Raw genomic sequence first — 22,598 nt, forward strand, 5'->3', positions numbered from 1 at the left:
AATATCAAAATTTTCAACAAATTCAAGTATAAGATTTGAAGATGGCCCCAAAAAAGTCATATAGTCTTGAGACGGAATTAGTCTTAACAAATTCTGGAGATCAATATAATGCTTCAGTACCACCTTTATATCAATCAGCTACTTTCAAACAACCATCACTATCGAATATGGGAGAATATGATTATACAAGATCAGGTAATCCTACAAGAACTCATCTTCAAAACCATATAGCACGAATTATGAAAGCTAAACATGCATTTGCAGTCTCATCTGGTATGGGATGTTTAGATGTTATAACTAGATTATTAAAACCTGGAGATGAAGTTATTGCTGGTGATGACCTATATGGAGGAACTCATAGATTATTAACTTATTTAAGTAAAAAAGGAGATATAATAGCACATCATTATGATACAACAAATACAGAACTAATCAAATCAAAAATATCTTTAAAAACAAAAATGATTTTTTTAGAATCACCAACAAATCCATTAATCAAAGTAGTAGATGTTAAATCAATCACAGATCATGCTCATAGGGTAAATCCAGATTGTATAGTAGTGTTTGATAATACTATGATGTCACCAATATTAATGACTCCATTAGACTTAGGAGTAGATATACAATATGAATCAGCTACAAAATATTTAAATGGACATCATGACATTATGGCAGGAATAATAGCAACTAGGTCACCAAAATTATCAGAACAAATATATTACGTAATAAATTCAACTGGATGTGGATTATCACCATTTGATTGTTGGTTATTGAGTAGAGGTTTAAAAACATTAGCTATAAGAATAGAGAGACAACAAGAAAATTGCTTTAAGATTGCGAAATTTTTGGAGAACATTGGATTCAGAGTAAGGTACCCTGGATTAAAATCTCATCCTCAATATGCATTACATAGCTCAATGTGTTCTGGTTCTGGTGCAGTATTGTCTTTTGAAACAGGTTCGATAAAGTTGAGTGAAAAAATAGTGGAAAATACTGACATATTTGGTATTGCAGTATCATTTGGATGTGTAAATTCTTTGATTTCAATGCCATGTAAAATGTCACATGCTTCAATAGATCAAAAAACAAGAGAAGAAAGAGAATTTCCAGAAGATTTAATTAGGTTATGTATTGGTATTGAAAATTCCGATGATTTAATTGATGACTTAACGAAAGCTTTATTAAAAAGTGGTGCAGTAAAAATAAATGATAGAGATGAATTATTTAATGCTGTTAGTATACAGCCAAAATTATAAACCATAATATAGAAATTTGACATATATACTATAGGTTATGTTGAGCATAGATTATATATTCCGAAATTATTATAAAGCAATACGATTGTATGACTAACTTTATCTTTCGAATTCTTTACCTTCCCTTCATCTTATCTATCTTCTGCCCATTCATTTTCTTTTCTAATTGCTGCTTCTTCTTCTGGACTAAAATCATTTACAATGTTGAAAGTTCTTCTTAATTCTTCAGGACTTTTATTTTTAATCATTTCAGCAACCATTTTACAACCAGAATCTAATAATGGTTTAATATTTAAATAATTAGCAGCTAATATAATTTCATATAACATTTCTTGATCTACTTTTAAATAATTTCTATCCCATTCTTCAACAGGAACTGATTTTTTAGCATCTTCATCTTCATCATCTTGAAATACTGTATTTTTATGATGTTCACACCATTCTAAAACTTTTGATAATACATTGGCTCTAACATTTGGGGTTGGAATTTCAAAATCTTCAGTTAATCCATCTGGATTCAAATCATTGATCATATTTTTAATTAAAATTGATTTTTCAGCAACTTTTTGTTCAACTAGGAATTTTTCATCATCTGATGATACTATGATTACTTTTGGAGTTGACATTTTAAACTTGTTATATTATCAAAAATTTATTATTTTGAGGATGAAAAGTTGAAAATTTGGAGTGGCAAAATTGAACGTTAATTTAATAGGAATTTAATAATAATATATATAATGGTTTTGATAAGCGTTAATAATGTGTTGTTCAATTATGAATTTGTTTCAGATTTGATTCAATTTAAATTAATTTATTTTACTATTATAGTCTAAATAATTTATTACGTATCTCACTAAATAAATTTTATTTTTCCCTTGAATTTTTGCAAGGGAGTAGTACTTGTCAACACGAAAAAATAAAGATACAATAACAGAAAATTAAGATTTCTTGATCTATTTAAAGAGAATTATATGATTAAAATTGTCTGTTTGATGTTAATCTGTTTCGTGAATCATACTGAAAAGCCCAACACACACACACACATGCATTGAACTTACAAGACCAGTTCCTTAAAACCATGTTTTAGTGCTTATTCGTTTGATCTAGGCTGTCAAAACAGCTTATATCCCATAATCTATCTACTTCTTAGTAAGTTCAAAACAAAAGCAATAACTTTCTTTATTTTAATTACTCAAAATTTGAATAAATTCCAGCACTAAAATCGTCTAAATCATCCAAATTATTCATATTGTTAATATATACATTACCATTTAAATCATTATTAGATTGTTGAAAAGTTTCCAGTTCAATAGCATTTCCTGAAAAATTATTTAAATTATTCATCAAATTTTCAAATTCATCTTGTTCTTGTTCCTCTTGCGGTGGTTCATTATTGTTAATCATTATTCCATTTTGTATCGATAATTGAGCTAAGAAACTTGCTAATTTATATGATTTATCCGGTATTTCAACAATTTTAGATGTTGATAATGTAGTGATGTTATTATTGTCTTGACTTTTGGAATTGATTTGATTGTCTCCCTTTTGGTCGGGTAAATTACCACTCATAACCAAACTATTTGACACATTTGATAGATTCAATGATAAATTAGATGATAAAGTTGATAAATTTGTTAATATTAATGAGTTTAAAATATCAAAAAAGTATAAGTTACCGTCTAACATTATATTGTTTGTTTCATTAATCAATTTAATCAAATTTGAGTCCGGTATGTCCAAATAATGAATTAAATCAGGATTTGTATTAACAATAGTGTCCAATAAGTCTTGATAATTTATTGGGAATAGGTTTGATAAGATTAATTCTTTATTGTTTGTATTTATTTCACTTATAATATCATTTAGTAAAATTTCAAATTCTATAACACTTAATTCAGTTTTAGGTGTAATTTTTTCAAATTTTTTAATTACTATGTTTTCAATTAATGAACTTAAATTGAACCATCCTTTGTTTAACAACCACCAACTTAATGATAAATAACTTTGTTCAATCATATAATTTTCATGAGGATCTGAATCATTGTTTATAGCTTTGACACCTGCCATTAATATGGCCGATTCCAAATATGATCTTCTTGCTAATACATTCAATTGTAACCTCGTAATCAATAATAATCCAGATATTGAATAAATTAAAGTTAATGTTCTTGTAATTGTTTTGATTTTTAATAAGTTCCATAACTCTAATTTGCTCTTATTCATATATATTGAAAGTTTTGATTGTGGGTTGTTATTATTGTCTAATAAATTTAAATTATCAGCTGTCAACTCGCTACTTGATCCACTAGTAATTTGAGGCTGTGGTTGTTGTGGTTGTCCTTTTTTCAATCTCAATGCTTGTGTTATGAATTCAACTGGTAATGATTCTACGATTGGTGTTGCTAAGACTGGTAATAAAGCTAATATTGTATAATAACAATCTTGTTGAGTTTGTAAAAATCTTTGTTTGATTTGTTGCTTGAACATCAACTCTTGCCTTAATGCATTTTGATAATTTTTAAACTTTTTGATAACAAATTCATTAACTAATAAATAAACTGATATAGTTACAGCACTAGTGATAAAGATTCTTCGTTTATTTCTCTTAAAGAACCCCGCTAATGATGAAAAGATTGCCATTTTTATGTTGGAGGTAGCTCAAAATATAGCTGGGTATCGCGGTGTTTGGTTTGAATATTAGATTGATTGATTGAAATATAGTGATTAGGAATGTGCAATGAGCTTCTCTCTCATTCCTTTACTTAAGTGTTGATTGAGCTTTGATTGTTGTATTTTTTTTTCCGTGGCTCTGGTCGTTAACTGCTACCAAGTATTCTGTAAAATTTTACCCCATGATATTATTGTAACATAAGCAAAATGATCAAGACTTCTTACGTAACAATAAATAGAATCCATTGAAATTTTCAGGTGATTTTGATTCCACCGACCTTAAATTCTGCTCTGAATTAGCTGTGCTATTTTATTGATTGGTACGACTGTTGTAAAATCTTCATTTTTTTGCAAGATTTTTAGGTCGAGTTTAGATCAAATGTAGATTTATCTTTTAATGCGATAAATAAGATTTATTTGCAACTAAATTATTTCAATTTTCTCAAACATTGAAATCTTAGTCTGTAAGGAGATGATCATCACAAATTTATCACTTTCAAGAAATAATTGATTATGACTATCAGGAAAAAGGATCATGATTTTGAACTTTTAATTTCGAATAAGCTCATAGTCAATAATGAATTCTTTATTTTTCATAACCGATCTTTAATCAGGCTCAGTCTCGTAAATGACAATTAGTTTCAAGATCGGAAAACGAAAGATTTCAAAAAGAGAAAGTAAACAATAACCTCGTGGTTAATTTTATTATGAGTTTTTGTTTTCCAATATTTTATGCTAAAATCCATCAATTTTAATTGCAAAATTTTGGGATTGTCAGAAACGTTGTTGTTATTCTACTTAGAAAATTTGAACTAATTTGACTAAAATAAAACAATTTAATTGAGTTGAACACTAAAATAGATGTTTAGAGAACTATTATTATGCAAATAATTAGTATACTTCATTAGTCTTTAAAGTAAATAATTATTAACTCCCAAATTGGATCAATTGATTGCCGAAATTGTAAAAAGGGTTAAATCTTTAAAGGTATATCGGTTATTTTAAATTTGGTACTTATAGAACAACCATTTCAGTGCCTTTTATTTACAAGGTAAGAGCAATGGTTCATAACTTTTTTAAAATTTATACGAAAAGAATAAAAACTAAAATATTTTGGCCCATGAGGTCTTGAAAAAATAATTTAGAATAATCATATTTCGATCCGATTGATTTCTATTTTGAAAAAGTTTATTCAAACATTCATCGTTTTGAGTTAAACCGATCAATTGATTCACTTTGTCTTAAAATTAAAAGTCTTGGTAACGATCAATTGACAATGACAAGAAAATATTCAACTTTGAAACATGATGATAGATGTAATACAGATTATCAACATAGTTTATCCATAGACCTTGAGACTAAATTTTAGCAAAAACCAATTACTTTAGTTCTATTCAGACAATACATTGAAAATTTTTTCAGTAGATTACGTTTTCAATACCACGTTCATTTAATTTTATTGAATAGATTAATAAATTTATTGTTTTAAATTTAGCTTTAATTGTTTTGGACCAATTCTATGCAGGATTTAATTTGCAACAATTAATTTTTCAGATATCTCAAATACAAAAAGATTAAAGGATTTGCATAACATCAATTTATTCCAAAGGAGATGAATAGTATAAATTGGGTAGGGATTCTTCTTGAAAACAATTTTCAACCTGTTTCAAATTTTCATCAACAACTCATAAAATGCAATTCTTAACTACTTCAATTTTATTATTCATTGCTACTGCTGTTATCGCTAAAAACATTATCTTATCAAATGATGATAGTTGGTCTGCTACAAACATTAGAGCAACTTATTATAAATTAAAAGAAGCTGGTCATAATGTATTTTTAGTTGCTCCTGTATCTCAAAGATCAGGATGGAGTGGTAAATTCGATATTCCAACCTCACCAACATTACAAACTAATGGTGAATTTAAATATCCACCAGCAGGATCTCCATCATGGGGTCACGAAGAAAATGACGATCATATTTGGTACTTTAACGGAACGTATGTAATTCTAAGAGTTAATCAGCTTTCAATTTGAATTTATTTACTAACCTACAAATAGTCCTGGTTCAAGTGTTGCCTTTGGTTTACAATATGTTATTCCAGAAAAATTCAACAACATCTCAATTGATTTAGTTGTTAACGGACCAAATGAAGGTACTAATATGTCACCAGGTATGTTCACTGTTTCAGGTACTGTTGGAGCTACTTATAATGCTATATACAGAGGTTACCCAGCTATTGCTTTTAGTGGATCAAATGGTAATAATTCATTCTTCAAAGATTCATTAGATTTAAATGATACTAAAGCTCCATCAACTATTTATGCTACTAAAGTTGTTGAATTTGTTAATCAAGTTTTCAAAGCTCAAGGTAATAACTCAAGAGCATTACCAATTGGTGTTGGTTTAAATGTTAATTTCCCAAAAGTTGGTTATGAACAAGAAAACTGTACAAATCCAAAATGGGTTTTCACTAGATTAACTGGTCAATATGCTTCAACTTCAGATTTAAAATACAATAAAACTTCAAATTCATTTTATTATTCACAAGATGAATTTAAAGCTTTAACTGTTTGTAATAATGGTGATTGTTCATTACCATCTGAAAACTTTATTGTTGGTCATACTGATTGTCAAAGTTCAGTTTCAGTTTTCTCAACTGATTATGATGCTAACTTAGGTTTAACTCATCAAGTTGAAGGTTTATTAGATCCAATTTTTGCTAAACATTAATTTTGGTTCTTTGATCATTTTAATAGAATATTTCAGATGTTTAAAAAAAAGTTTTTATTTCAGTTCTTCCTCGTTATTCCCAAAAAATTTTTAATAAATAGTTAAATAGAATTTATATGCTTATTAATTTAAATCCAACTGTTTTTTCACCTCATCAGGTTTTGAAATTGGTCTGCATAATAATAGCTTCACACAGAAATTGAAAAAAGCACAAGATTTTGAATCCATTGGGAAGTTGTAACCGGGCCGTAGATTCCCTAACTTAAATGCTGTTTTATCAAGTTGTGAAATTGGTTTTTAGAATAGTTAGTTAAACTTGTTCATACAAAATGAAATCTTATCTAACCGTAAAATGTTTCAGAATTATCGTGTCATAAAGTAAGCTTTTATGTCATTTAAAAAAAGCGTCATAACATTTATTTGTGAAACCAAATTAATTATCGTCAAGTATCACTTCCTTACACAAAATAAACATATTGATCTTTCAACTGTTAATAAATACGAATTTTAAAAGTGTAAAAATCTTGCTTTCATTAAGAAATATGCGGCAACAAAATGACTACATCTGTTCAAGATGACTCTATTAATTCTATGTAAAATTCAGTTTGGTCCTATCATTAGTCTGTGCAATCAATTCAAGTAGCAAACATCAATTACTTACGAGACTTAAAAAAGGCTAGTTAACATAACCCCAAAGTTTAAATAAAAATTATTACCTAATAAAATTTTGGAAAGTCCGGATTTATTAAGTGGTAAATTTTACTTTTATGTAATTTTGTAAATTTAATAGAAAGAGTTATGTAGAAATTTAAAGATTTAATCTAATACAATATTTTTTTTTTATGAAAAATAAATTGATTATCGATATTCAATTAATCAATTAAATAAATTTTTCATCATCTCCTCTACTGATCAATGAATTGATACAGAGTTGATGAATTTAATTCTAACCAAGATTAAATTTAAAATTATTAAATCACAAAAATAGCAAAACTAAGAATTAGCCTAACCTAATTTTAATTCTATTACTACCAATTTATTCTAATTAAAAAAATATGGGTTTGCTATTAAAACGAAGAAAGTCAAAATCATCAAATTCCAAGAAGAAGAGTAAGAATTCTAATCATCATCAACATCAATCAGAAGAAGGAATTGATACATCTTTTCAATCATCTACATCCAATTATACATCAAGACCATCTGAGGATTTATCAATTGCATCAGGTCCATCTATATTAAATATGTCACGACCTAAATCAAATACAGTTCATAGAATAGTTTCACCCACAAATAAATCACGAAAAGAAATTAATAATGATAATTCTCAAATTCAATCTACAACTTTAAATAATAAAATGAGAACACCAAGAATAATTGAACCAGAAGCAAATGGTACTTTAGATCAAAATGATTTTGCAATTCATGAATTTGGTAATGATACTGAACAATCTTTAACTCAAGATCCTGGTATAGCTATAAATATAATGCGACAGTCTAGTAGAGAAACTGCAAATAATTTAACAAAAGATTCTCAAGGACAATATTTACAAGCTCCCAATAAAGAATATCAATCATCATCATCGAATTCATCAATGAATAATACTTCTCAAACTACACAAACTACGGTCCCTCCTGAAAATCCAAAGGAATCTGGTGGTATAATATCTTCCTTTTTAACAGCTGCAGCAAATAAAATGTCTTCAACAGCAATTCAATTTGAAGATAAAGAAAAAAAAAAAGAACATTCAATTGCAAGTAAAATTGATAGTTTTATAAAATCTGTAAAACATGAAGAAAATCCAGATACATCAAAAACAACAGGTCAATCAGCTGATAGTGAATCCAATACTCCTAAACAAATTAGAAATTCAACAGAATTAAAATCACTACATTCAGCTCAAAATGTTCAATTTGAACCAATAAAAGAGAGTCCTTTAAATACTTTAGGAAATGGAGATCTAACATTAGATGATTTTGAACATTTTACTACTCAAAATGCTCATCCACAACAAATTAATCCTACTCCAATTAACGCACAAACAGTTATACCAAATAGTACAGTACCAAATACTTCATCTGATATTCAAAGGAATGTAAGTCCAGATCTGGTGAATAAATCTTTACCCCAAGGTAATCAATTACAAGCTATGTCAAACGGTACAGAAGTTAAAAGAGTTCATAGATTGTCGATAAATGGTCTGGCACCAGAAAGACAAGTTTCGAATGGAAGAAATTCAATAGTAGATATACACGCAACAACTTCACTGAATGGTAATGCAACTACGGAAGATACAAAAAATACAACTCAATCTAAAACTACGGAAGAAACTGAAGATACATCTGGATCAGAAAAAGAAGATTTAGATAATGTAATTGATTATTCTAAAAAGATAAAACATGCAACTGAAAAAAGTAATGAAGAATTTCATAGTACTTTTAAAAAAATACCGAAAAAAGATAAATTAATAGAAGAAATAAGTTGTGCATTATCAAAAGATATTCTAGTTCAAGGTAAAATGTATCTTAGTGATCATTATGTTTGTTTTAATTCAAATATTTTAGGATGGATTAAAAAAATTGTTATTCCATTATCAGAAGTTATTCAAATTGAAAAAAGATCAACTGCTGGTTTATTTCCAAATGGTATGGTTATAAAAACTTTACATCAAAAATATACTTTTGCAAGTATAATTGGTAGAGATTCTGTTTTTTCATTAATTACTAATGTTTGGCATAGAGTTTTATTAGAAAATTCAGATGTTGATCCAAAAAAATTAAGAAAAGCTGCAAGATCAAGAGCGGCTACTATGAATTCTATGTCATCTAATGGTTCGCAAATTAGTTCTGAAGGTAGTGAATCAGATGATGATGCTACTGGTGGATCAGGTGAAGATGATGATAATTCACTGGGAGATGAATCGGATGATGATGATGAAGATAATGAAGAAGATGGAGAGAAAGGGGCTTCAGGTGGTGGTGGTGCAGGTGGTGGAAGTAGCGGAGGGGATGGAGAATTTAATGGTTTACCATTACTTGGTCCAGCAACTCATGCACCAACAGAAACAGGATATGAAAAATCATCAGATGATACATTTATAGCAGAAGAAATATTAAAAGCTCCACCTGGAGTTATATATTTATTATTATTTGGACAAAATACATCATATTTTATAAGAATTTTAAAAGAACAAAAAAATTTTGATATTGATGAATCAGAAATTCATGGTATAAATAAAGAAAATAAAGATAGACATTATACTTATATAAAACCTTTAGGTGGTAGTATTGGACCAAAACAAACAAAATGTATTATAGATGATCAAGTTATTGAATATAATCCTGAAAAATATTATGAAGTTGAACAAACAACTCAAACTCCTGATGTACCAAGTGGTAATTCATTTAAAGTTAAAACTAAAATCTTTTTAAGTTGGGCTGAAAAAAATCAAACTAAAATTTATGTTGTTACATCAATTGAATGGAGTGGGAAATCTTGGATAAAAGGAGCAATTGAAAAAGGTACAATTGATGGTCAAAAAGATAGTATGAAAGATATGATTGAAACTTTAAATCAAATAATATCTGAAGGTGGTAGTGGTGGTTCAGGTAAAAAATCAGGTTCAACAAATAAAAGAAGATCAACAAGAAGTAGAAGAAATACTGAAAAGAAATCAGAATCGGAAGTTAAACCAAAAGAAGAAGCACCAAAGAGTATACCTGATCAAACATTAACATTAATTAAATCTATTGGTGAATTAATTCCAATTCCAATGATTGATAGTACAATTGTAGGTACTATAGTTGTATTGATTGGATTTTTCTTGTTGGTTTTTATAAATAATAAAATTAATGGATTTTTCTTCCATAAAGAAGATGATTATAAATCAAAAATTTATTGTGATGCAGAAAGAGATGTTTGGGAATGGATAATATCAAGAAGTAATGAAAAACTTTCAAATTCTTCTTCTTAAAAACAAAAAACAATTTTATAAGATAGAGCAATTAGTAAAATAGGACAATTATATATTTTTATATCTTGAAAATAGAGTTCATAGATTAGAAGAAGAAAAATAATAATGACTTTATGTGTGCATAATTTTTAAATAAGCTGTTTTGATTATAATATCAAATTTTCCAAGTATTTCTCGAGGTTTAATATTATTTATTTTGAATGATTTAAAAACCGAATTGAAATCACCCAATGAAGGTTTATTCAACTTCCTACGAAAACCAAATGTTATAATAAAAATGGAGCGATATGGAGATGAGACTATTCTCATTACCATTAGATGATATGATATGGATGTTTCCAATTTTGTATTTTCGTACTTCCGAATTTTGGGTAGAATTCTAAATGATGAATTAAAATTTTAAGGAATCAAGATATTTTTACCATAAATTCATGACCATGTTAGTAAGCAAATTTGAAAATAACTTCAAATGACTCATGGGTGAATTGTATTGACTCCACACAAAGGAAAAAATAACAGCAAAACATTAGTAGGCCTTGAAAACGACTTGAAAAATGATACCATCAGTAATGAGAATATTCTCATTTCCATATCGCTCCTTTTTTGTTATTACATATGGTCGGTATTTGTAGGAAATTGATTAAACCTGTTTTATTTGTGATCAGGAACTGATTTCTTATATTCAATGATTTCATTAATGGCTGAAACCTCTTCATCCCTTATCTTTTTTGTCTTATGTCAATCTTTCGTCTATAGTATCATACGTTGACGTATGATATAACCTTAGTAGATTAAACTTATGATTGCCGTAAAAATTGCGTACATATGAAAATTACAATCAAAATTCAACTCAATCGGATGAATGATAGAATTAATCTAGATTCGACAAATCTGTATATTTTTTTTATAAATAAAGAATGTTGCGGCTTAAAATTACTATTTTGGGAAAAGTAAACAAGTATTTGATATTTAGATTTCGGATAAATTAAACTCGGTTTTTTTTTTACTTGAAAGATGTCAAAAACTCAAAGAAAAAAGCCTAATTGAAACAATTGAATTTTGATGTGAAACATGTGCTCTAACATAAAGGTTTTAGAAATGAAAAGGATGATATTACCTCAAACTTTCTATTATAAATCATGAGTTTTCTCCCCTTATTTTAATAATTGAATCTGAATTTTTACCCCCTTATAGTTTTTAAATTCCCCTTAATTCTGTTAGAAAAATATAAAACAAAATTAAAGTTTTTTTCTATTGTTTTTTTTTTGAACAAAGAATTAGGAATTTGTAGTTGTAGCAATAATAAAATTAGAGCAAAAATTATAATGTGTAACGAGGTAGTAAACAGATATATTTGCACATTGATTGAATTGCAGAACGATTCTGACAATCTCATTATAAGCGAAGGTTACTACTTATATTCCAAAACTAGTCATCTCATCAACTAAACTTTTAAAGTATAACTCAGCCATTTACTTTCAATCAAAATTATTAAACTTTGTTATGCTAATGATTTTAAAATCAAAATCAAGGAGTTAAAAGTTAAATAAAGAGAATATCTACGTAGATCCGACTTAGTAATAACGGAGAATGGAGCGAAGAGAATGTTAAGTAGTTTAATGTTAATATTTACATCATTTATTTTATATTTTGTGTAATGTTCTATATTCATATAAAAAATAAATAATATCATCAAAAAATAATTTTTACAACCAGAATATATCTCATTTATATTTACTACTGAACTATCAATTATATATAGATTAGATAACTCAAAGTGGTGTCGATTCAGTACTTAACAACAACTTTATAGAAATCCTATCTAGGAATTGACACATTCCAAATCAAAAACCTCGAAAAACAAGGTTAAACTTTAATATGTTTAATCTACTAGATTTAATTTTTAATATTTTAACAACTTTTATACCATTAATTTATACAATAAAATCATTAGATAAATCAATTGAATTTAATAAATATTCATATCAATTTTTATTAAATTATTGGATATATTATATAAGTTTAGATTATTTTTCATATTTGGTATTTAATAATTTAGGAATTATAAATTTTTTAATTCAACTAGCTAAAATTTGGTTATTTTATGGAAATACCTCATATAAAGATATTGAATTTAGTAATATAACAATTATAAATCATATATTATTTGGAAAATTTTATAAAAATTTTGAAAAATTTGAAAATTATTTTAATTCTGTTTTAAATAAAATTTCATTAAATTTTAATATTAACAACAAGTTTGGAGATTTGAATTATCAATTAAATCAATTTGGTATAAATTATTCTATACCAATTGATTCTAATTATTCAATTAATTATGAATTAGTAGTTTCACAAATTTTAAATTTTATAAAACCAATTTTGAAATTGCTATCATCATTATTGAATTCAAATACTACACCCAACTCAAACTCAAATTCTAAAAAATTGAATAAAAAAATAAGAAAACAAACTTCATCTACTTCATTTGCTTCATTAACTTCAAGATCAAATTCAAGTACTAAATCTTCATCATCGATATCTTCTGAATTTTCACCTCAACAACAACATCAACAACAACATCAACATCATAATAATCAAAATCAACAATTTCTTTCTCCACAATCTATTTTTAGTACTGGTTCACCACCAATACAATTTCCAAATGATGAAATAAATTTAATGAAAATTCCAAAATATAGAATAAGTAGTACACCTCCACCTCAACCTTCTTCAAAAATTGATGATTTGAATTTATCATATTCTACTGGAAATCATATACCTAATAATAACAACAATAAGAAAAGAAGTAAATCAAATGGTGATTATGATTTAACATCTCAAATAATGAAATTTAGACAACATCAAGCTCAAAATCAAGCTCAAAATCTAATGTTATCTAATCATCAAACAAATCTTGAACAAGCATTTATGATGCAACCACAATCACAACAACAGCAGCATCATCATCATCAACATCAACAACCTCAACAATATGAAAATTCACATTATACAATAAGTCCAACTCAACAAAACTTTCCTCACAATCAATTAAATCAACAATATTATCAAGATCAACCTCACCAAAGAATAAAATCAAATACATCATCAAGAAACCCATCAGGTTCAAATTATAATTATGATCAACAACTAAATCGACTGGAAAATTATAGACATTATAGTAATAGTAACAACAATCATAATGCAAGTCAAAATAATGGATATAAAGTAAATAATAAAGATTATAGAGATTCAACTAATGGTTACAAGGTAAATTCAAAATCGATGAAAAATGTTCAAAATCAAATTAATAGATCTAGCAACAATAATAATAATGAATTACCTGCTGTTCCTACTCCATCAATGGTATTACAATAATCCAAACATATTATGAAATTTACTGATAATGAATTGTATTAATAATTGTATCATTACAACTCAGTGTATGAAAAAGAAATATTGGTTTTATATTTTCAGTTCAGTTTATGTTATTTTTTTAAATTATTTTTGTATAAATTTGTTTAAAATCTAGAGTACCCTTAGATAATGCAAAAAAGTAATGGGATAAATGAAATAAAATTTAATAGAATCAAATAATATAGATATATACCCTTACAATTTGTTTATTCAATTTTGTATTATAAATCTTATCATTATTCTCTTACTTTAAATATCTTTAATTATGTAACATTGATGGTGACACCTTCATATTTGGTTATCGGAAAGCTCAGTGTTTTCCAATTGAGTTCATTGGTACCTTTCTAGACAGAAACTACTTTTTGATGTACCATTCAAATCTAGTCATTTCCTAAAATGTCTGAATTTGTATTGCATATGAATTTTTCAAATTGTAAACTTCGATTTCGTGGTCCTAACAATTTTCCAAAGATATGGTTTCCCAAGGATGCTATTTGGAACTTCAACCTTACAAAACTGACAAACTTACATATCTTTAAAAATCTATAATGCCCTAAAAATTGAGACGATTGAAGTAATTTAATTCATGTGGTTATTTATTTTTGGCTTTATTGAGCTGCACAAAGGATTTGTTCCATTCAGACTCCGTAAGCTTTGACTCCCTGCTGCTTCTCTTTGATACTTTTGATTTCTACCAAGGATTTCGTTTCAGTGCAAAGTTCCCCTTTTCGGATTTTTTTGATGAGTTTAAACCAAACGATCAAACACTCTGGATATGTGAGACGATGTGGCAATTGTTAGGACCAAGAAATCGAAGTTTACAATCTAAACTTGTAATATGTAATTCTTGATAGTTTTGACATGACTAGATCGTTTTGATCCTATAAGACAGATTAAAGATTTTAACTGATTCTGTTTTTATTTGATCCAATTTCATGAGTAGATTTCATTCCTTCCCAATTTCCTTGTTGATAATATAAAAGATTTTGGTTGATGCATTTGTTTCAGTTTTTTTTAAATTTGTTTTTATAGCAATTTGTATGCTTTATTTCATTAATCAAAAAACCTTCAATATAAGTTCTATCTAGATTCATTCACACACTAAAATTTGAATGTATATGAATAAGATTTTACTTCATAAGTTGACTAAAGCTTGGATGAATCGGAGGTTTAATCTCCTGAAATTTATCATTGATTAACCAATAAACTTTTGAAGAATATACTTTTTTTTTTTTTCCTTATTCAAAATATACTTACATCATATATTAAATGTTTTGTGTATTGTATTTAGAATTGAAGTATTTATTATGTAAAAAATAACGGGTTTTGGAACATAATTACAACTTCTAAATTTAGTTCTTACATGTACAAAGATTATCATTGACAAAATACAGCTATAACTCGTTCCCATTTTTGAATAGTTGAATACTAGAAGGTGAATAAATGTATATAGACTTCACATTAATGATAGATGAAATAATTAAAAGATGTAAAATTTCCTCGGATTCGAAATCATCATGGAATATGGTACAAAATAATTTATTATGCAAGATTAGGATCTAAATTAATTAACCATGTTAAATTACATCAGTCTTCAAGTAATTATATTTGAAGTTATTTAGAATGAATTATATTGTCTTAGATTATCTAAATCTCTTCGACAATAGTACGCAGTTTCAAAAACTAATTTATATATTGAACATATCCAGTACCAATTTCAATATTGAACACAATCTACTGAAGTTAAGTCTCAAGTTATTGGTTTGAGTTCAAGTTGAATGATGAAATCATCACATTATTCCAACTAATTTTGTTTTATAAAACGTATGAATTATAATTAATTATTGAATGATGATGTATTGATCAACGGTTTTACCCTTATTTGTCTTAAACACTGTTATTATTATTTAACTCCTAATGTATATTTACTTAATTTACTAAAACAATCAAGTCTTAGTTTGACATATTTTTTAAAAATTGATATAACTCAGTATAGATTTGATTTGATTGATCAGGTTCATTTTTATAAAAGTTTTTGAATTTATTTTATAACTCTCATTATAATCATTCATCTTCATTAATCAAATCATAAATCATTTAATATAGGTATTTATTAAACTTCCCAATCCTTTCATCAATCCAAGAGATACACTTCAATCCTTATATCCATTATTATAACTTTATTACTTAAACTTTCAAGTCGATTTCAAGTCAAGACTATTTAGCTTTATTTTCTTAATTTAAAATTATCAAGAAATTTAGATTTTATTTTTTTGCAACCACTTAATTTTCAACAAAAAGGTTTTTACAACAACAATCAATTATTCAATACATTCTTTATCATCGTCACTTTGAAACTAACTTTAACTTAATTGAATTAGAACTCCCCATAATTGTCAAGATTTTACTAAAGTCTCAAAACTCAACTTAATATAATGCCTGGGATCTTAGATCAAACGAATGCTTCACTTATTTATTCACCATCTTCATTAATTTTAAATACCACACAGTCAACACATATCAATCCGAATGATATAAAAGATAATGAATACTCACAATCATTAATTCAATCAAAACCGCATGAAGTTTTACAACAACAACAACAACAACAACCACCACCACCAACTTCATCATCATCAAGTAATTCTTCAAAACTTTCAGAATCTACAATTAATAATACAACTATAGATACATCAAATAATGCAATTGACTTATCAGATCAAAGTAATGAAGCTATAAAATCCAGTGCAATTGTCAAAACACTAAGTAGACAACCATCAGATAAATTTAAACCTTCGACAATTACTATTCAAAATATATCAAAAACAAATTTTAAACCATTGAATTCAACAACTAAAACAAACAAAGATATAAATGAATCATCAACAACTTCAGAAACCAATACCACTTCCTCATCATCATCAACCTCAACCACCTCATCAACATCACCATCATCAATAAAGACAAAAGAAATCCAATTAACAGAAATAAAACAACAATGTTCAAATTTAATAAAAGAATTAGATTTAGAAGATTCCAATAATAATCAAAATAACAATAATACTAATAATAATAATAAATTTGAAATTATAATAAAAAAACATATAATTGAATTAAAAAAATATAATGATTTAAAAGATATTGCTTTACAATTAATTGAATTAATTGCAAATCAAAGAATGATTAAAACTGATGATATTTTACAAGAAATTAATTTATTAAATTAGTGAATCGATTTGGAAAAAGGGGATTCAAGGGAAATAATGAAAGAAAGAACTGATTATGATTATGACTGTGATGTTATGCTCATGTTTATGTTTATGCTATGTATTTATGCTATGTATTCATGTATTTATGTGTTTATCTGTACCGCACACATCCATTCGTACCGCACACATCCGTTTTTGTTTGAATCGGTGATATTTAGTGTGGAAATAAGTTAGATTAAATAATATAAGGGTTTCTAATTGAAAGAATATGTGATTTAAGTGTCTACAATGATCTTATGTTTGTCTGCAGTAGAATTTTGTTCTACTCTTATCTGAAACGTAAGAAGTCGAGAAACGTCTCGAGGGATTGACGAACTAAAATTAAGTTTTAAATTCAACATCTCAAACTCAGTTGTAAATTAACTTCAAGAGCGTTTATTCTACAAATCAAACGAATCATCAATACTGCTTTTATGATTGATTTTTTCCAATCTTTAATTTTATTCATTTCATTTATTTTAATACATACTATAAACTCATTAATTCTTCGTATTTCATTCAATTTTCAAATTAGCTCTCTTTCATGCTTGTTCATTATAGTTTTATTTTTTGCATTTCATTTATTTTAATACATACTATAAACTCATTAATTCTTCGTATTTCATTGAATTTTCAAATTAGCTCTCTTTCATGCTTGTTCATTATAGTTTTATAGTTTGTATTGAGCAAAAAAAAAAAAAAAAAGTGATTTCTTCTTCCTCTTCATTCATGGTTCAAAAAAAAAAAAAAAAGAAAAAAAAAAAAGGTTGATGGATTGGTTGATTTGGTTATTGATTTTTTTTTGGATTGTAGATCAATTTTGAAAATAATGTGATTTGTTTGATTGAAGGTAAAATTAATTTTGAGGTTTGGATGATTGTTAATTGTGTTTTTGGGTTTGAATTTAATTTGTAAGGTTGACTTGATTAATTTTGTAATTTTGGTATTAGATTAAGATTGAATTAGTTTGATTATTGATAAAATTTTGAAGTTAGATATAATGAGAAAAATTGGTTTGATTTTTGAATGATTTTGATGTTAGATTAATGTAAAATTGATTTAATTTGATTTTGAGTTTAGATCAATAATTTTGGATTATTGGTTATATTTGATTGTTTTATCAATCTCGATTAGTATAAGTTTTAAATGTTTTAAGTATATATTGATGTTTATGTTGGTTTGATTGTTAAGTATTTTTGAATTTAGTTTAACGATTGATTGGTTTGATTTTTAAATATTTTGAGTTTATATTAAGTTTAAGTTGGCATGATTGTTAATTATTTTTGGTTTTAGATTAACATTTGATTAGTTTGATTATTAATTATTTCGATTTTAGATTAATTACTTGTTAAATTGTGACTTCGATTGATGTTGTGAAGTATAAATTATTCACTTGTATTTGAAAAAACACTTATTTATAAATTTAATCTTGTAACGGAGCATACAAACTTTGATCAATTTGTGCTGGAATTGGTTTAATTTCTGTTCCTAATTCTTGTTCAATTTGATATAAAGCAAATCTATCTTTCCAAGACATTAAATTAATTGCTAAACCTAAATGTCCAAATCTACCTGAACGACCAATTCTATGTAAATAAGTTTCTGCAGTTTTTGGAAAATCAAAATTTATAACAACATTAACTGCTTGAATATCAATACCTCTTGTTAATAAATCTGAACATACTAAATTTCTAACTTTACCTTGTCTAAATTCATGAAATACTTTATTTCTTGCATGTTGAGGCATTTTTGCATGAGAATAATAACATGAATAACCTAATTCTGTAATTTTTTTAGCCAATAATTCAACTCTATTTGTTGAATTACAAAATATAATTGATTGATTAATTTGTAATTTTGAAAATAAAGTATTTAAACAATGTAATTTTTGTTTTTCTTCAACAAATGCATAATATTGTGTAATACCTTTTAAAGTTAATTCATCCATAAGATTAATTTCATAAGGTTTATTTAAATGATTTTGCATAAAATATTTAACTGTTATTGGGAAAGTTGCAGAAAATAATAAAGCTTGTCTATTTTTTGGAAAAAATTCTAAAATTTGTTCTATAATATTTTTAAATTCTCTTGATAACATTTTATCGGCTTCATCCATTACAAATATTGGACATTCTGATAAATCAGCAAGTTTTCTTGATGCTAAATCTAATACTCTACCTGGAGTACCAACTAATATATGAACTGGATCATTTAATCTAACTATATCATCTCTTAATGATGTACCACCAGTGGTGACCATACATTGTATTCCTAAATGTTTGCCTAAAGTTCGAACTACTTGTGAAGTTTGTAACGCCAACTCTCTAGTTGGAACTAATATTAAAGCTTGTATTTTATTAACTTTGGGTTTAACTAATTGTAAACATGGAATTATAAATGAAGCTGTTTTACCAGTACCATTTTTAGCTCTTGCTAATATATCTCTTCCTGCTAATGCCATTGGTATTGATTCTTCTTGAATAGGTGAAGGTTTTTCAAAACCAGCTTCAAATATACCCATTAATAATTCTCTTTTTAAATTAAATTCTTCAAATGATTTACCTTGAGTGTTAAGAACATCATCTGTTTGTGGTCTATTGTCCTTTTTAGGAATATTTAAATTTTCTTTCCAATTGTTATCAGACATGATTGAGTTAAGTTAATGATTGAATAGAAATAGTCTGATTGATTTTTGAATTGATTATTTGGTTAATACTGATAACTTTAAAAATTTGTTGTTGTCAATAAAACTTATAGTAATTACTTGTAGTTGTGTTATATATGTGTATAAAAGTATAGATTAATTCTTAAACGAAGTAGTACATATATAGTGATTAATCTTAATTTAGTTTTAAATTTTAAAATATTGATGGATGGTTGATATAAGTAAGTATTGAATATTGTATTATCAGTGGTTTTTTATAATATGATTATTGGTTGACTATGACCTTCAAAAAAAAGTTTTTCTTTTTAAAATTTTGAAACGTTGAATTAAAATTTTATGAGAACGGCACTACCAATTTTGCAGTAAAAAAATCTATATTAAGTGCTTTAACTAATAGACTATACTACAAACTACAATGAAGAAGTGATGAGTTTGTATTAAAATGGATTAAATTGTCTATTCAGAAGCTAGCATAGGAAACGATAAATTCTATACCAAATTGGTCTTTGAGCAAGAGCTTCCTTCTCTTCTAATAATTCTTGTTTTAACAAATCTAAATCAACTTCTCTTCTACCTGTATCTAAATCAATATCTTTCAATTTAATCCAAAATTGATTCCAAGTCTTATAATATGTTTTATGAGCTGCCCAAATAACTATAAGTAAAGGTAAAGATAAACAATTTTGCCAAAATGTAACTACATCAGGACCATCTTCTCCAAGTGGCATAATACCGACCCAGATAATAACTGCTATTATAAATAATAATACGGCTAATGCAATCCATGAACCAATCGTACCAAATGGGGATTTAAAAATAATTTCATCACTTGAACGCCCTTGTGCATGTAACGCCCATCTCCATCTTATATGAGCAACACAAATAAAAGACCAAATAAAAAACGATGCTAATGAACATACTGAAAAAAACCAAGTAAATACTTCACCTTCATTCTTGTTTACAACCAAAAAACCTAACAAACCAATTAAAGAAGTGAGAATTATAGAAACAATTGGTCTACCTTGTCTATCAATATATCCAAAAAAGTCCCAAATTAAACCTTGTGCTGCTAAGGAAGCTAATGTTCTAGATGCTCCATAAACTGAAGATGAGCCAACTGATACAACTGCTATCACAATTACAGCATTCATGATATGAGGAACAACATTGATTCCTGCAGAATTAACAGCTATCACAAATGGACTTGCAGCTATACCTTCACCATCCAATAAATCACTATTAGAATATGGAACTAAACAACCTATAATAACGGCAGTTAATACATAAAATATTAAAATTCTCCAAAATACACCCTTTGTTGCTTTAGGAAGAGATTTTCTAGGATTTGCAGCTTCTGATGAAGCTAAAGCAGCTAGTTCAATCCCACCAAATCCAAAAGCACATGTAATAAAAACAGATGCTAAACTTTTAAAAGAAATAAAACTTCCTGAAAAATCATTAGCTACTATTGGATGCCAATATTTAGTTCCAATATAACCTTGATCACCAACTCCACAGATTATACAAATTCCAAGTATTATAAATCCAATAACTGCAAGAACTTTAATAATTGAAAGTATTAATTCTGATTCTCCATAAATTCTTACATTAAATAAATTTATTAAAGTTATAACTATCCAAATTATTGCAACCCATAAAGCTGGATTTATAGAATCATTCCAAAATTGAATTGTCATTGCAGCAGCTATAAGTTCAGATGGGTATGAAATAATCCATGAAACACTATACATGATTGTAAGTGTATATGCAATAGATGGATCAAGCAATCTACTATGAAAATCATTAAAATTCCTATTTTTAAATTGAACACATAATTCTCCCAAATTCAATACTACAACTAATAACGAAGCTCCAACAACAAAATAACCTAATAATAATGAACCTGGTCCACCTTGACTTAAAGCATAACCACTACCAACAAATAACCCTGTTCCTATAGAACCACCAATTGCAATCATTTGTAAATGTCTACTCTTCAATTGACGACCTAGTGGTTGACGAGAAGAAGCTAAGTTGGATTTTTCAATAGGTGTTAATTTACTAGTATCTATTCCATCATCTTCAACTTGAATTGGTTTAAATGAATCAACAAATCTTTGAATTCTATTTCTTGAATGAGTTGCAGGTGATGTGTCATTTGAATCTAAGATGGATGATTTTGGTGATAATTCCGATGGATATTGATTATTATCTGATGAATGTACGGAGATAGCACTTGAATCTTTAAAAGTAGTTGAAGTCTTTATTTCTGATTGTTTTTCATGATCCATTTTGTCTAACTCAAAGAATAAAACTTTAGCAACTGAATCCACCTGTAAACTAAATTACGTGTTTCTCTACTTGAAAGAAAAAGGATGAAAGCTTCTCATATTGTTGATTAAAAATTTTTGAAATACGGTAGGTGAAATCTATTAACCATTATCTATGTATGTATCTAATTAAAAATTTATTTCAGATCATCAAACTTTTTGTGTAATAAAAATTGTGGTTACTTTTTCCATTTAAGATCGCCTTGTCTTGTGAGCAATACTTACTTTTATTCCTTATACCCTTAATATTTAGTTGGACCTCTATTTCAAGCGCAAGTTCAACGAACTATCAGAAAAGCATCCCTCA

At 26.9% G+C, this 22,598-nt stretch overlaps 9 protein-coding genes across 9 annotated transcripts; 5 read left to right on the plus strand and 4 right to left on the minus strand. All coding sequences in view use genetic code 12, as the record gives it.

Annotated features, from left to right (window-relative positions):
- Positions 1–41: 41 nt before the first annotated feature.
- KGF55_001799 (cystathionine beta-lyase) lies at positions 42–1,256 on the plus strand (the record flags this gene model as incomplete). Its single annotated transcript, XM_051756413.1, has 1 exon — positions 42–1,256. One exon carries the CDS (start codon positions 42–44, stop codon positions 1,254–1,256), a length of 1,215 nt encoding a protein of 404 aa, XP_051615477.1.
- Positions 1,257–1,387: 131 nt separating this feature from the next.
- SKP1 (SCF ubiquitin ligase subunit) lies at positions 1,388–1,882 on the minus strand (the record flags this gene model as incomplete). The annotated part of the gene is made up of 1 exon (XM_051756414.1): positions 1,388–1,882. The coding sequence occupies one exon, from the start codon at positions 1,880–1,882 to the stop codon at positions 1,388–1,390; it is 495 nt and encodes a 164-aa protein (XP_051615478.1).
- Positions 1,883–2,444: 562 nt separating this feature from the next.
- PEX3 (Pex3p) lies at positions 2,445–3,896 on the minus strand (the record flags this gene model as incomplete). The annotated part of the gene is made up of 1 exon (XM_051756415.1): positions 2,445–3,896. One exon carries the CDS (start codon positions 3,894–3,896, stop codon positions 2,445–2,447), a length of 1,452 nt encoding a protein of 483 aa, XP_051615479.1.
- Positions 3,897–5,618: 1,722 nt separating this feature from the next.
- PHO100 (Pho100p) lies at positions 5,619–6,660 on the plus strand (the record flags this gene model as incomplete). Its single annotated transcript, XM_051756416.1, has 2 exons — positions 5,619–5,926; positions 5,988–6,660. 2 exons carry the CDS (start codon positions 5,619–5,621, stop codon positions 6,658–6,660), a joined length of 981 nt encoding a protein of 326 aa, XP_051615480.1.
- A 1,055-nt stretch (positions 6,661–7,715) lies between these two features.
- Positions 7,716–10,631, plus strand: KGF55_001803 (uncharacterized protein; the record flags this gene model as incomplete). Its single annotated transcript, XM_051756417.1, has 1 exon — positions 7,716–10,631. One exon carries the CDS (start codon positions 7,716–7,718, stop codon positions 10,629–10,631), a length of 2,916 nt encoding a protein of 971 aa, XP_051615481.1.
- A 1,878-nt stretch (positions 10,632–12,509) lies between these two features.
- KGF55_001804 (uncharacterized protein) lies at positions 12,510–14,009 on the plus strand (the record flags this gene model as incomplete). Its single annotated transcript, XM_051756418.1, has 1 exon — positions 12,510–14,009. The coding sequence occupies one exon, from the start codon at positions 12,510–12,512 to the stop codon at positions 14,007–14,009; it is 1,500 nt and encodes a 499-aa protein (XP_051615482.1).
- Positions 14,010–16,483: 2,474 nt separating this feature from the next.
- Positions 16,484–17,275, plus strand: KGF55_001805 (uncharacterized protein; the record flags this gene model as incomplete). Its single annotated transcript, XM_051756419.1, has 1 exon — positions 16,484–17,275. The coding sequence occupies one exon, from the start codon at positions 16,484–16,486 to the stop codon at positions 17,273–17,275; it is 792 nt and encodes a 263-aa protein (XP_051615483.1).
- Positions 17,276–18,719: 1,444 nt separating this feature from the next.
- On the minus strand, positions 18,720–19,943 carry DHH1 (DExD/H-box ATP-dependent RNA helicase; the record flags this gene model as incomplete). Its single annotated transcript, XM_051756420.1, has 1 exon — positions 18,720–19,943. One exon carries the CDS (start codon positions 19,941–19,943, stop codon positions 18,720–18,722), a length of 1,224 nt encoding a protein of 407 aa, XP_051615484.1.
- Positions 19,944–20,428: 485 nt separating this feature from the next.
- GAP4 (Gap4p) lies at positions 20,429–22,252 on the minus strand (the record flags this gene model as incomplete). The annotated part of the gene is made up of 1 exon (XM_051756422.1): positions 20,429–22,252. The coding sequence occupies one exon, from the start codon at positions 22,250–22,252 to the stop codon at positions 20,429–20,431; it is 1,824 nt and encodes a 607-aa protein (XP_051615485.1).
- Between the last annotated feature and the right edge of the window lie 346 nt (positions 22,253–22,598).

This window comes from Candida pseudojiufengensis (genome assembly GCF_024610245.1).
Source record: "Candida pseudojiufengensis strain CBS 10847 chromosome Unknown scaffold8, whole genome shotgun sequence".
NCBI lineage: Eukaryota > Fungi > Ascomycota > Pichiomycetes > Serinales > Debaryomycetaceae > Lodderomyces > Lodderomyces pseudojiufengensis.